This window comes from Tenrec ecaudatus, chromosome 4 (assembly GCF_050624435.1).
Source record: "Tenrec ecaudatus isolate mTenEca1 chromosome 4, mTenEca1.hap1, whole genome shotgun sequence".
Classification (NCBI taxonomy): Eukaryota; Metazoa; Chordata; class Mammalia; order Afrosoricida; family Tenrecidae; genus Tenrec; species Tenrec ecaudatus.
Window position 1 is genome coordinate 66,411,758 of NC_134533.1, and position 14,907 is coordinate 66,426,664.

Sequence of the window (14,907 nt, forward strand, 5' to 3'; positions counted from 1 at the left end):
TGAGTCAAAATCTGTCTAATTGGAATAGCTGTCTAATTGTTGTAAATGTATGTTAGTGGAGAGCTTCTTGATCAAATACTGCATTCCTTTCTTACTTCATTATTCCATTTGAAATTTAGAAACATCAAGCAGACTGCTTTCTTTATTGTTGACATATCTGATCACATTCAACATGATGTAGGCTGACTTAGAACACTGACAAGATTTGCAATCAATTTTAATTCAATGTACAGTGAAGAATAAAATGACTTAAATCTATTTTTAGAGTATCACAGACATCCTTTAATATTTGGCTTTGAACTTATAAAAATAAAAATATGTACTTTTTATTAATTTAGCCAGAGAAGAATTTTCAAAGAAAATAGAAAAGGTCAGGGTTCAGAAAATGCACTCAATTAAGTCAATTGGAAAGATTCAACATTTTAAAACTTACACTGGGTCTCTCTTCCAAACTCTAAGCAAAAGGAAAAGTTATTTGACTAGAAATTTGAAAAGTAGAAGAGAGCTTTGTTCCAGACATGTCAATAGAAAAAAAAATCCAAATTAATTTTCTCTAAAGCCCTTTCAGTCTATCAAAGCTAAGATGATGTCGCTTACATAATCTAATTACAAAAATATCTTATGCTCTTGGATATCAGTTTGTTAGCATCTGAGAATTTACTGGTGTAAATTGACACTTCTGAGTTAAAGAGCATTTGGGTGAATAGATTACTAGAGCATAGCTGAAATGGGAATAAAGGAGAGATTTATCAAACTGGTTAAAATTTAGTTACAAAGCAACATAAACAACTAGAAGTTTTGTTCCACAGGTCTGAGAGGGAAGCAACAAACAAGTAAGCAGTTTGACTGATTGTAAATTCCATTTGCTTGTGATGCACATTGTATCTTCTTGGGATACAGTGGGTGTAGGCATTTCCCGAAGTGAGGCACTTCTATGAATTGGTCTATCCTAACAACAAGAATGTGAAATGAAAAATTGATCATAGAGTTGTATCTGAATAAGACACACTAAATATACAGACTGATAATGAAGAGGGGAAGTTGAAGAGGAGCAGCTGAACAGACGGAAAGACATTTTTATTTGTATCAGAAGACCCCAGGATATCATGCTTATTTCCAATTTTACTGTCTTCATGCCCTCTGTGTTGACTCTAGTAGGGATCCCAGGGCTGGAGTCTGTGCAGTGCTGGATTGGGATCCCATTCTTTGTCATGTATCTCATTGCAATGATTGGAAACTTCTTGCTGCTGACCATCATAAAATCAGAACGCAGCCTCCACGAGCCTATGTACATCTTTCTCAGCATGCTCGGAACCACTGATATTGGACTTGCTACGAGCATTATACCCAAGATGCTTGGAGTGTTCTGGTTTCATATGCCAGAAATTTATTTTGACTCTTGCTTACTTCAAATGTGGTTTATACACACTTTTCAGATAATTGAATCAGGCATCCTGCTTGCAATGGCTTTCGATCGTTACATCGCCATCTGTTACCCTCTGAGGCATGCCACCATCTTATCCTTCCGGCTGGTCATCCAAATAGGTACTGCAGTAACTCTCAGGGCTGCTGCCCTCGTCACCCCCTGCCTAATACTGATAAAGAGCCGCCTTAAATATTATCACACAACTGTCATCTCGCACTCCTACTGTGAGCATATGGCGCTTGTGAAGCTTGCTGCAGGAAATATTTGGGTCAACAAGATCTATGGTTTGTTTGTGGCCTTTACAGTTGGAGGATTCGACATCCTATTCATTTCCTTGTCCTACATCCAGATATTGACCACCGTTTTACGTCTGCCCCAGAAGGAAGCTAGGTTTAAAGCATTTGATACTTGTGTCACCCACATTTGTGTCTTCCTCCAGTTCTATCTCCTAGCCTTCTTCTCCTTCTTTACACACAGGTTTGGTTCTCATATCCCCCCTTATATCCACATTCTCTTTTCCAGCATTTACTTGCTGGTCCCTCCATTTCTTAATCCACTTGTCTATGGGTTAAAGAACAAGCAGATGCGCAGTTATGTTGTGAAAATGTTCCACTTTTAACATGCAAGCCAGCTAATATATTCATGACTTTTTGTGCAATAATAATTATCCCTCTAAAAAACATAACACATACCTTGATTATCTGCAATGCTTGGGTTTTCCATTTAACTGCTTCTTAAAATGTGTCTCCATGGAAACTGGTTTTCACATCATCCTAGCTTAGAACATCTAAACCTCAAAGATATTGTGGATCCTTTAAAGTGAGGATGGTAGAAAGAGCAAGAAATAGAATAAATATGCAAATCTTTTCCCTCCTTTAATTTCTAGTTCCTGGTTAAGGTCCCTCCTCCAATAATTCATCCTGAAAAGGACTTATGTATTATGCCTTTTTTTACATTTAAATTAAATGCATCCAAAGCTCCTTTCTCTGGAATGTTCAGGTACTCAAAAAACAAGTTGCTACCTAGCTCTTTTTTTTCAGTAGTATCGCATTCATTTTGAAAAAAAATTAAGATAAAATGGGTGTTAAATGATCCCCAAATCTTTTATGAACCAGATGAGATAAAACGTCTACACTATTAAATACATTCCCAGAGTTATTAGAGGAAGTAAAGCACATAGTGCATGCACATTCAGTTATGCTATCTTTCATATCAGAATCATTTCTACTACCTCTACCATTTACTTATGTATCTAATTCTTCAAATGTTATCAGGGGGCTACAATATTATAAATATTGTGTTAGAGAATAATGATTTTGTAATACATTCAACACAGTGTAATGGATCTATGGCTTTTAATTCCTGAGACAAGAAGGAAAAAATGTACAGGCATGTAAATGTACAGGGACTGAAGCACTGTTTATCTAATTGAGAGTAGTCAGGATAGCTGATTTTGTTTTTGTTTAGTTTTGTTTTCCAATTAGTCTATTTTTGGGGGATAGGAATGAGCAGCCAAAGATCTAACGACCTACCATTCCAAGGTAGATTGAGATGATGTAGAGACCAGAGTGTAAGTTATGGGAAATCCACACTTGTTTGTTGATTTAATAGGGTTTGAATAAACAATTTTGTGAGATAAGGAAATATGCAGTGATCAAAATGAACATGAGTCATTTTAAAAGTTGGCTGAGGTTTATTCTAAATGCAATACTGAATTTTTGTAGGATTTTTCTCTTATTAAAGCCACTTTGTGTGTGTGTATGTGTGTGTCTACTTGGACATCATCAGTACCTTTTAGTTGATATATTTGTGTCTAGCAAAATAAAAGGTTGACAATCGCAAACATCACATTAAGAAAAAAGGCAGAACGCAAAGGAATCGCTGTACTCGAGCGGTTCATGGAATGGAACTCTTTATATTGTTATAAAGTTAATTTTTTTAATTCAAGGGAAAACTCAAAACTCCAAATAGAATGCTGAATTATATTTTCCCAGGTGTCATTCAATGAGAAATATAAAATAAGTTAGAAATGGAATTCTGTAAGAGAGAGTAAAGAAATGGTTAACGTGTAGTTAGGGCATTTGAAAAGAATCCAGCATCTAGCTTAAAGACACTTGCTGTAGCCACGTCTAGGACAGTTTGAACATCAGTATAACTAATGATGTTAATTCAAATTCCATGAATTCATACAGTTGTAAATAAAATTACACATGAATAAACAGTGAAGCAGACTTCATTACAATGCCAAAAGAGATGATAAAAGAAGAAAGAATAATGGATTAATAGATTTGATTATAAGAAGGTATTTATATAGTGTGAAATTATCTTCCCACACAGTGTTTAATATTAAAAATAGGATATTAAAATTAATAAACCTGAATCATATGCCATGAAGAGCTAAAAATAAGCAACATTAACATACTAAGGCATGTTTTATTTCCTGATAGGAAGAACAAAGGTCACATTATTTTTGGTACTCAAAACAAAAACAAACAAACAAACTTAATGAGGCAAAGAAACAGAATAACCTAAGTCACATCACGAAGACTTGTCAAAGGAAGTCAAATAATAGACATTCTAAATAATAATAGTGTTCTTCAAAAATTTAAAGATCAAAAAGTAGAACGGTTGAGAAAATGCTACAGATAAAAAGAGTCATGAAAATAAAATGAAACAACAAAAATATATGAAAATTAAATTAACTCTATGATTCCAGATTAGATTCTTGCCAAAGTAAAATATCATTTAAAAGTCTAAATTGAAACAACTCCCTAAATCTGAATGTGCATGACTGATTTAACTGTAGTATTATCTCAATGCTCAATTTCCTAATCTTGATTTTAAAATTGGGTTTTTAAAGTAAAATGTCCTCTTTGGAAAATACATATGAAATATTTAGGGATCTAGAATCACCATGACTCATAAAGAATCCTGATGGAAAAAATCTATGTATACATCCATCATCTAATGTCTATTTATCTGTCTAGCTATCATCTACATACCTACCTATCTACTTACCATCAACAATAGAATGGTAATGCAAAATAGGGTAACTATAAACAGTTTATCTATCCCAATAACCAGTATAAGGAACTTTTCATGTATTAATTTTTCTGTTTTAAATTAGAGTAATAAGAAGGTTAATGTCCCTGCAGTATTCTTCAAAAATCTTTCTTATTCAGAAAATGCGCCACTAAAATATCATGGGGACAAGCCAGAATGCTAAATCATTTTCCTTTATATCAGCCTTGATTTCATGCTCTGAATCTATTGCAGTTACCTTACTCTTATTAGGGTGCCTTCACACGAGATGTCTAATCAAAACAATGGCATCGGAGGGGCTCTAATGGGCCTGTTAAATTCAAGTTCTAACCTCTCTAGGTTAGACCCAGAAAGCTTATGAAGAAAACTTTATGAGATGCTAAACGTGTAAGCTTGACACATCTTCTATAATAACACAGAATGAACAAGTTTATTAGGAATAAATTTTAAGAAAATTAAAATATTCATGGATAGGAAAAGACCAGAACATTTGTAGCAAGAAGTGTTTTGCATCAGTTATATACTGGCTTATTCAGTAGCTAGGGTTGTCCTAGGATGTTTTTATTGGAAAATTTTCCCTTTCCTTCCTGGGTAATGCCTGAAGGACTCAATGTGAGTGAAGTTAGTCAATCTCAAAAGAAAATGTAGTGCATGAGTCCACTACTATCAGAATAATCACCAAGATGAAGGCAAATTTCTGCTTTCCGGTCACACAATCCACTAACCCAGTCTGCTAAGCAACACAATAGAGGGCTTGGCTCATGCCCCTGAAGCATACACAACTCTATCTATATGGATAGCTTAAAAGGCATCTTGAAAGGGGAGACCTCACTTCAACTGGGGTCAGACTTTCAAGACTGAGGGAGAGGGAGATAACCATTTAGTGGCTGCCATACCAAATTGTGCTAAGATCACCTCAAACATGAAAAACTCCTGACAATGGTAAGTGATCATGGTGGGAAAGTCAAGTCAAGATGGAGGGAGGGGCACATGCACCTCTCAGAGAAGGCAGGTGCATTTCTTTTAGTAGAAAAAGGGGGAGGACTAACTTCCTAGCAGGAGAAAGAGCCTAACAACACATACGTGGAACCCAAGGGGAGAATATGCTTGGTACTAAGTGCCTAACTGAGCGTGTTAGACTTAATTTCTATTCAGTCTCTGGTGACCCAGCTCATGTGCAACAGGTTAATGAAATTTCATACCCTGTGTTTTCAAGGCGCACAACGCCCTTATAAGACACACCAGAAGGACTCATAAAAATCTCACCCAGGGAACTGGGCTCTACCTCAAACTGTCCTCTGCCCCTTAGATCTAAGGCTGAAACTACATGGGATGAGAAGAAGCAGAGGATAGCGACATGAAGGGTGTAGAACTAGCAGTTGTCAGACTTTCATATGCTTACTATTTTAATGCCCTTCTTGTTGTATTAAGATATGTATTTATCTGGAAAGCCTAGTTCTGCCACTATCAACGAATACTATCAAATATTTTGCCTTACTGCCCACCCCCATTATTTGTGTCAATAGTGTCTTGTCACTTAAGGATTTAATCTGTGAAAGTCAATATTTCATGTATTTCAGTTTACACCAAGCCTACATGTGTATAACTGCCTATCCCCACTCTGTTCTAAATTCTTTCCCATTGGATAAATTAATGATACTATCAACAGCCTGACCTTATACTTCAGGGAGACTATTGACAATGTTCTTTATCATGAAATAGCAACGTCTCTAAGGTGAACCAGAGGCACATATAAACCCTAGATATAGAAATGGACATTTGTCTCACACTTAATTCTAGCTCCCATATTACAACAACTAGTTCTTCTGACATACCTGCAGTGGATAGTTGCCCTCATAAAGGGGTTACTGAAGATATAGGTGTTACCACAAACCATGGTGAAGAAACTAGACTGTGCCCAGCTGTTAGAAAGAATGCCATCTGAGGTCCTGAAGACTTGTCTTCAAACAAGCACCATCTAAGTGAGGCATCAACTAAGTCCACATGGAAGCAGCACTCCAGCCTGTGTGATGCAGTGATGACAAACAGCAAAATCCAAATCCAATGGAGGGAAAGGTATAAGGGCTTAAATGGTGAGCTCCCAATTTGCAGAGGGCTATGGATGACAGTGGGAGCCCCAAATCCATCTTCAGTGTCCCTACATAGGTTGAGCCTCTGGTAGCTCTGCTCTGACCAGAGCTAGCGGACGTGAATAACCTTGCTATCAGACAGAGACTATTGTGCACTTGATTCTGGAACATGGAATTATGTTCAAATGCGACACCTCGATATTTCATCTCCTTTTTGACCCATTTTGTATTTGTTCCAGTTTTTAAAACTTTTTGACAGAAGATTTTTTTTCCTGGTTTATTTTAATATTGTTCTTGGTCTTTTCTTTCTTTTTTAAAAGCCTATTTGCTGATTTCATTATTTTGAGTTTTGTTGTACATTTTCCAATATATGAAGCACAGGATGGGTGGATATGTAGCGAAAATAAGTGGTGTAATGACTTATCAGGAATATGCTTATAGAGGAGGTTGGAGAGAAACAGGAAGTAAATAGTGAATACAGCTAGGGAAGCATAATTGGGAACCTATTACGGTGATGATGTATATACAACTCTTTTTAAATACAACTGAATTATGGAAGTGCATGATATGTGAATTATATCTCAATAAAACTATTGGGGTGGAGAAAAAAGAATTCATTCCACCATACTCGTTACCTTTCAGGATTAAGGTGAACATTTTTCCCACCAAAAATTAAGGGTCATATTACTTGCCAAATAATTAATAGGTATATTTAAAGAACAGCTTCCCTCTCCTTTATTAAATACAGCTCCCACAACTTATTCATTAGTATGAACAAAAAGTTTTTTTTTTACCATAAGAAAGATGCAATGAAATAAAGCCCCATGTATATAATTCTAACTAGATTATTTATATTTAGCCTTTACATTTAGACCTTCTAAAGCTCCAGTTTTTCACAATTTTTTAAGTACAATATTTGTTTGAGGAGGATAAAAAGGAGAATGCTTTTGGGGAAATGATTAAAATTTAATTCTTTACTCACATCTGATATTATTTACTATTATGGAAAGTATAGGAGAAAAGGGAAGATATAGGCTGAAGGAGGAAACAAATTCTGCTGATTTCTACTGAGGTGGCTGAGGAGTTATTAGTGAAAACGTCCCACTCTCCTCCCATCATTCATTACTTGCTTCCAGTTTAAGTCCAGAATTTTTGGCGTAACTTCCAATATTCTGCTGAATCAAGAAAGATCATAATTAGACTGAAGATTCGTGAGTCCTCCGGATCCAAGTCCTACTTAAATTCAAGGAATTAACTAAAATATCCCAAAAGAGCATTTGGAAAGCAAAAATAGAAGAAAGGTAAGAGCAAAGTACTATACAAAATACAAAATAAAAGGCAAGAACCAAAATCATCATTTAATAAACAGGGAAATAAAAACCAGAGTAATGATGTTTGAAGTTAATTAAAGAGAAAGTTTCCAAGAGGAAGAAAGTTTCAAGGAAGAAATAGTTGATATAACCAAAATTTCAAACGAGGAAGAAGAAACATCTGAAAATTAGCTTTGGCCTTGCTGTTGAGCACGCTGTTAGGGACATCAGCTGGAAGAGGTTTTTAAGGATCTAGACTTTACTAAAGGTGTGGAAATAACAAACATAAGCAGACTATTCATCAAATAAGTTCTATTTTAAACTGCTATTATAGATGCGGAAGGAAATAAAGGGTGAAAGAGTGTATATCTTATCTACCTCACAGTATAAGTACAGTGGTTAATTATGATAGATGTTCAATTGTTTTTGCTTGAATTAAATTAGTTAAATAACTATAATAAAGTTCAGGAAGCTTTTATTTTTAAATACAGGTACATAAGTATTATATTTTACAGAAAGAAAATTAAATAATTATATATGTTAAAATATATGTATAGAATCTTTCTTGGATTAAATTAGAAGAGAGGCGAGTGAATTGTTTACTTAGTCATAAACTTTTAGGAAACTTCCAAACTCCGGTCCTTCCCATGGAAGTTAAGATTTTCAGAACCTGACCCCCACTGATATCTCTAGCTTCATCCAATTGCATACGTAAGACTCCTATTCACCAATTTTCTTGGCATTAAGCAACAATATTGTGTTGTGTTATTATACAAGTTTTGCTCATGTCCTTGATGTGACAGCATATGTGCCCTTTTCATCCTTGTAAACTTCATAACTTTACACAAATAAAATCCATTTACTTTGTTGAAATTCCTTGAAAAGGTTTCTTAACATAGAGAGACACATTTATGTCCCAACTAAATTCAGAATCTACCAGTTTGCACTGCATATTTCTGTCTTGTATTTCTTTGTACATAGAACAATTCATATCGATCTATCTATAGATCTATTGATCTACCTACTTATTGTCTGCTCACTTTATAAAGGCTTTGACAGCCGCTTTGACAAAGGCAGTGCTGTGTGATCACAGTGGCGTGAGAAGGCCATGCTGCTGGAAGGGTCTGTTGTCAATTCTATTGTCTGAGTCTTGACTGCAAGGAGAGTGGTGTAGCCCATCGGGAAGTGGGCACTGAGCGGTTAGTACAAAAACCAAAACCACCAAATGGCACCGCTGCCTGCTGGGTAGCATATGTGTCTCTCAGCATTGCCTTCCCGCTTCTTCCTTTTCCCCCTCTCAAAAGATGAAAATTAGATATGCCGGTTTCTTTTCATGAAGTGGAGAAAATGTAGCAGAAAATTAGTTTCAGATGAAGAGTTTCATGCTCACACTATCATTTCCGTGAAGTAGATACCAGTCTCTATGTAGTATCAGTTACATTCAGGTTGAATTGTGCTTTTTTTTTAACTCCTATCGGCTGGGTTTTGTTTTTAATCTAATATTGAGAGATTTGATCTGGATATGAGACCAGTGTTCTAAATCATTTCTAGCCAGGCAGTAGTTTTTATGTATTTAAAATGTATCTATCTGTCTATCTGAGTGGTTGACACTTATTAACACAACAAAATTAGACCATAGTCCCCGAATTTAAGCAAATTATATTTCTGGACCAAGTGGTGGATGAGCACCACTACTAAGTTCTAGCCAGGAACACTTAGGACACAGAATGAGCATAGGAATTTATTAGGAATAAATATTAGTTAAATTTAAAATGCCGTGGACAGGAAAAGACTGGGAACTTAGTGGCAAGAAGTTGTTTACATTACAATAATGCACTGACTCATTCTTCGAGGGTAACAGGGCTCTCCTATGCAATACATGTTCCCTTACTTCGATTTTGACTTGAATTTACAGTAAGGTTTTCTTATTACTCTAGTAGGAGTGTCTGTTGATTTGGGGCGACCTTAGCACAAATTTTGTAAGGCAGAAACTGAATGGTCATCCTGCTTTCTCCCCATATTGAAAAACTAACCAAAGCAGGGATGAGGTCTCCTCTGTTACAGTGTTTCTTAAGATGTACATATAGAGGGGGTGATATAGGTTTCCTAGGCACTAAGGTAGGTGCTTTACAGGATTGCTTGCAGATCAGGTTAGAAGGTTACACCACCTGGGAGCAGCAGTCTGCCTTCTTCTTTGTGTTTATCCTACTAGTGTTGCACTCATAAAACATTTGCCCTTTGGTGACTGATTAACTTCACTCAGTATAATGGTTTCCGGGTGGATCTATGTTATGAAGTGTTTGATTGTTTCATCTCTATTAAAGGGATGCATAGTATTGCTTTGTGAGTGTGTACGGGTGTCTTTTTATTCATTCTTCTATCATGGGTTGTTTCCAGGTTTCTGCTATAGTAAACTGTGCTACAATTAACATGGGGGAGTGTCCATCTGGAGATGCTTTCTTTTTGAGGAGGATGGTTGGTCTGTGGTAAGTGGGATCTCACTGGGACCTCCAACATGTTGTACCAGGGAGATCAACCACAGCAATATTTTAGTAATTAAAAGAGTTCTTAAATGGCTGGATCAAGAATAGGCCAGCACCTGGAAAACTTTTAATCCAGAATACAGAAATTCCATGATATTTATAGTTCAAAGTAGTGGGCTGGCTCAATGGGAAGGATATTCTAGTAGCTACATTCTTATTCAGTTGGCAGGGTAATGGGATTGGGAGGAACAGCACAGATGCAGGTAAGAATTCTTGTAAGAACAAGATAGGGTATATTTCTTGCTAATTGGGCAGATAGAGTTCACACAGAGACATCTTGGAAGAATCAAGGCCTTGTCTGGAGAGACGGAAGATGGCAGAGGAGATGGGAGTTTACTGCTAGCAGGGGTGAAAGGCAGTTTGAAACAAAATGGAGTTCCTCATGTGAAGGTAGCTTACTACAGTAGTATGCATCAGTACTTCATGTCTTTTCAGAGTTCCATTGTATGGATAAACTGGGGTCTTCTCTTGCCGCTAATTGATTTTTGATCAATCTAAACTTTTCCACCATCTCTCTTCTGTCTGCATTTGAAAAAGGATTCCAAATGGTCATAAAGAGCATCAGACAAATATAGGGAATGCCAATATTTATGCCTCACACATTTCATTACAATTTCATTCTCATGCTACGGAAGTTATCACACATGCATAGCCAAAGCTTTTCAATTCTATTTCTAACTCTGCTATATTTCAAAATAAAATATATTGTTTCTGATTTCCTCATAAAAATATGGCATAGTAAGAGTTTCTGTTAAAGATTTGTTTTCTCTACTTTCTATTATTTTGTCCAAATTTTGTTTGCCCATTTTGTGCTTACAGATGAAATTATTTTTATTAATAAACTATCAACTCATTTATAAGGAAAATGATAAAAGATCGAAATTGTCAAGGATTTCATTTTACTTGAATGTACAATCAACAGTCATGGAAGCAACAGCTATAAAATTTTTAAAAATCCAATTGTGTCATATGAATGAGAAAATTGGATAATGGATAAGAAAGAAAAAAGAATTGATGCAGTGAATCTGTGGTGTTGGTGAAGAATACTGACAGTACCAAGGACTTCCAGAAGACCAACAAAAAAATCTGTTTGAAGGAAGTTTACTAAGAATACTCTGTGGATATGAGAATGGTGATACTTCTCTCATGCACTTTTGATATATTGTAAGGAGAAGCCAGTCTCTGGAAAAGGACATCATTCTTGGTAAAGTAAGGGGTCAATGAAAAAGAAGATGACCCTTCATGACATACTTTGACATAGTGGCTACAATACTGAGCTCAAGCTTCTCCATAAATGTGAGAGCGGCATAGAACTGGGTGGCGTTTTCCTTTTGTTTTATACATGAGGTTGCTATGAGTTGAGGCCAATTCAATAGGAACTAACAAAAGCCACAGCTATTTTCTTGGTCATCCTCTGTTTTCATATAATGCTGGTTCTTTGGGGCCTAATCAGGTTGTTAAATGAGGAGTCGTCACACTAGAAGTTCCAAGATTTCCTACCACATGGAGTCTATCAGCAACATAATGAGTCATATTATTTATCAAAAAGAAAGTGGTGGGGATCGCTCTGATATTCTACTGAATTTTTATTGTACAATACCTAAGAACACTCAAATCACTCAGGATAACTGGTGGTGCAAAGGTTACACACTTAGTTACTAACCAAAATTTGACAGGTTACTTCTACCTAGCCACTCTACCGGATAAAGACCCTGAGTTTTATCTCCACAACAATGATAACCAAGGAAACCTAGAAAGCAGATCTACTAACTGTCATGGCACTGCCCTGAGTTGACATGGACATGGTGGCATCCAACAGCAACGTTCTAGCACATTGTCATTGGTGGTTTTTTTGGTATTCAAACTTTTTTTCTTCAATTTTCCAAGTGCATGCTGGCACGTGAAGAACAGTGGAGACATTTCAGAACCTCAGTCCTCACTTCAGTCTCTTATGTACTGTAGGTTCAAATAAATCAGTCCCTGAAAACTTTGTTGAGTTGTGTGTAGCTACTAGCTGAAAGATTGACAGTTTGAACGTACACATAAATTTCTCAGAATAGCCTGGTAATCTGCTCCTGAACAGTCATAATCATGATAGACCATGACACTCGGATCTACTTTGCAGCCTGTAGGGTCCCTGTGAGATGGAATCGACTAAAGCGCAAAGAACTTTCTGTTTGGGTTATTACCTGAGAGGGTAGCCACCCTACTTTAAATCATTTACATACTTTCCTCAAGTAAAGACTCCATTCAGGGCTAACTGAAGAGCCACGATGTCTCAAAGCTTAAAGTATTTGGCTTCTAACCAAAAGTTCAGTCATCCCAAACCACCGAACTCCACTCCGAAAGACTTAGCAAGTTGCTTACATAAAATTTCACATATTTGAAACCACTTTGGGGCACTTTTATGCACAGGATAACTATGAGTTGGAATGGGGCAGAGAGCAGATGTTAAGCTGGGAACATGAGGTCACTAAACAGAATTGGGAAGAAATGCAAAAAGTCAACTGTTCTCAGAGTTGATGGAAGCACATTGCTACCCTCACTCCTAGGTTGTGGCTGTTAGGCCCATTTTGTCAGCTCCCCTGCAGAGTGACCCCGTGTACAACAGAAGGAAACATTGCCCAGTACTGCTCTATCTGCGTAATTTTTGCTATGCTTTACCCAATGATTGTAGACACTGTCTCCATCCATATTGTTGAGGGTCTTCCTCAATTTAGTCTTCACTTCTATATCATTATTTTCAAATCCATTAATGAAAATGTTGAAGGTCTAATGTTTAAGCCCCAAACCAAGGGCACAGGACAAGAGAGTATAATTCTTACTGAAATCACCTTTTGTTTTTTCCTGACAGATCCAAGTAATTGTTCTTGTCAGACATTTTCTTGCATTATGCTGAATTTAAGAGAGTAATTTACTTCAGTTTACTTTTTGCATCAAAACCTTAAATTCCTTTTCTAAATAAACACAGTCTGACAACACTAGTTTCTAAGTAAGCAGGACAGTTGATATAGAAATTGTGATTGTTATTATAATTTTTGAAAATATGCACTAGTATCTCAGAAGTCCGCACATAACAGGGAGACTTTGGGGAAAGCTTGTTGAGGGAGAGCTGAGTAACCACAGCTCATGTAGATGAAGCTCAGAGAGTAACAGGTGACTGAGGCCCTGGGATTTACTATGCAAAGCCAGCCCCCTTATGGATAACCAAGAAATCAATGCTTATCATACTGATGTTAAATTACACTAATGCTAATTTTGCTTTGCTGTCAGTATATGTTTACACTGCTTTGTATGAATATCCAAATAGGCTTTTATAGGCCCTGATTACTTATTCTTTTTATAAATGAGTGCCAATGACTTCTTTGTTATATACAGACACTGCTAGCTATGAGGTATTTTAAAAGGAAACTCTGTTCCCATTATACCATGTGGATGCAACGGAATGCAGGGATGGGTACAAGCTCAGGGTTGCAGGGCATCCAGTCTGTTGGCTAGAGAGGTCAGACATCCTGAGAGAGAGCCTGACTGGTGCCCTTGAACTATACACCATCCTCTCCAGGCATGTACCTTGAAGGTCACTTCACTGGAGGGCACCTCACATCAGCTGGGATCAAATTGTTAAGGGAGGGAAAGGGGATGCTGTCTACTAATTGGCTGCTATGCCAGCTCTAATGAGGTGCCTCTGGACAGGTAGACATCGCTATCACAGGGATGAGGGATACTGATGGGAAAGTCAAATTAGGAGAGGGGAAAGGGAACAAATAAGTTAGGGGAAACGCAAATGCATGGCTGATGGTAGGGAAATGAAAGGCCTGAGCTCTAGGTGAGGGAAGAATGGCTGAAAATGCTTTGGGGAACCCTAAAAAGGGGAGGAGCATCCCTGCTGGCATGCTGTGAATGGGACACATTGACCTGGGCTTCTGGCTGCATCCTGGGGATTCGGGCCAGGTGCCGTGACATGCTGGGACATTGAATCATGGATCATCACGGTGTAAGGAATGCTGCAGAGGCTGCATCAGTGAGAGTCTATGCAGAAACTCCACTGGGTGAACTGGACTCTGCCGCAGGCATACTTGCAAGCTGAGAGTTAAGACTAATAATTCCTGGTATCTGAGGAAGCAGAAGACAGCAGTATCAAGACCATTTAGCTGTTGGTACATAGATAATTGTGGTCTTGCGATATCAATGGCCTCTATGCTATATTAAGATATATATTATGTCAGCAAACTTGTGACTACATTCTCAATGAATATTATTGTAAATTTTCCCTGACAGCAAATTTCCTTTGTTTGTGTAAACAGCATCCAGCCATGGAATATTTACAAATATACATTTGAATAATTCAGGTACTGCAATATAAAATTAACCTACATAGGCCCAATATCCCTCTCTTTACTGGGCTTTGAACATTCGTACCAGGGGCCAATCAATGGCAATATTAAGGAAAGATCTTTATGCTGCGGGGAGAGGATCAAAAGGACTCTCCACCATAG

General features: G+C 37.1%; 1 protein-coding gene across 1 annotated transcript; it reads left to right on the plus strand.

Annotated features, from left to right (window-relative positions):
• Positions 1–1,106: 1,106 nt before the first annotated feature.
• On the plus strand, positions 1,107–11,892 carry LOC142445871 (olfactory receptor 52A1-like). The gene is made up of 2 exons (XM_075547745.1): positions 1,107–2,032; positions 11,865–11,892. Exons 1-2 carry the CDS (start codon positions 1,107–1,109, stop codon positions 11,890–11,892), a joined length of 954 nt encoding a protein of 317 aa, XP_075403860.1.
• The last annotated feature ends 3,015 nt before the right edge of the window (positions 11,893–14,907 follow it).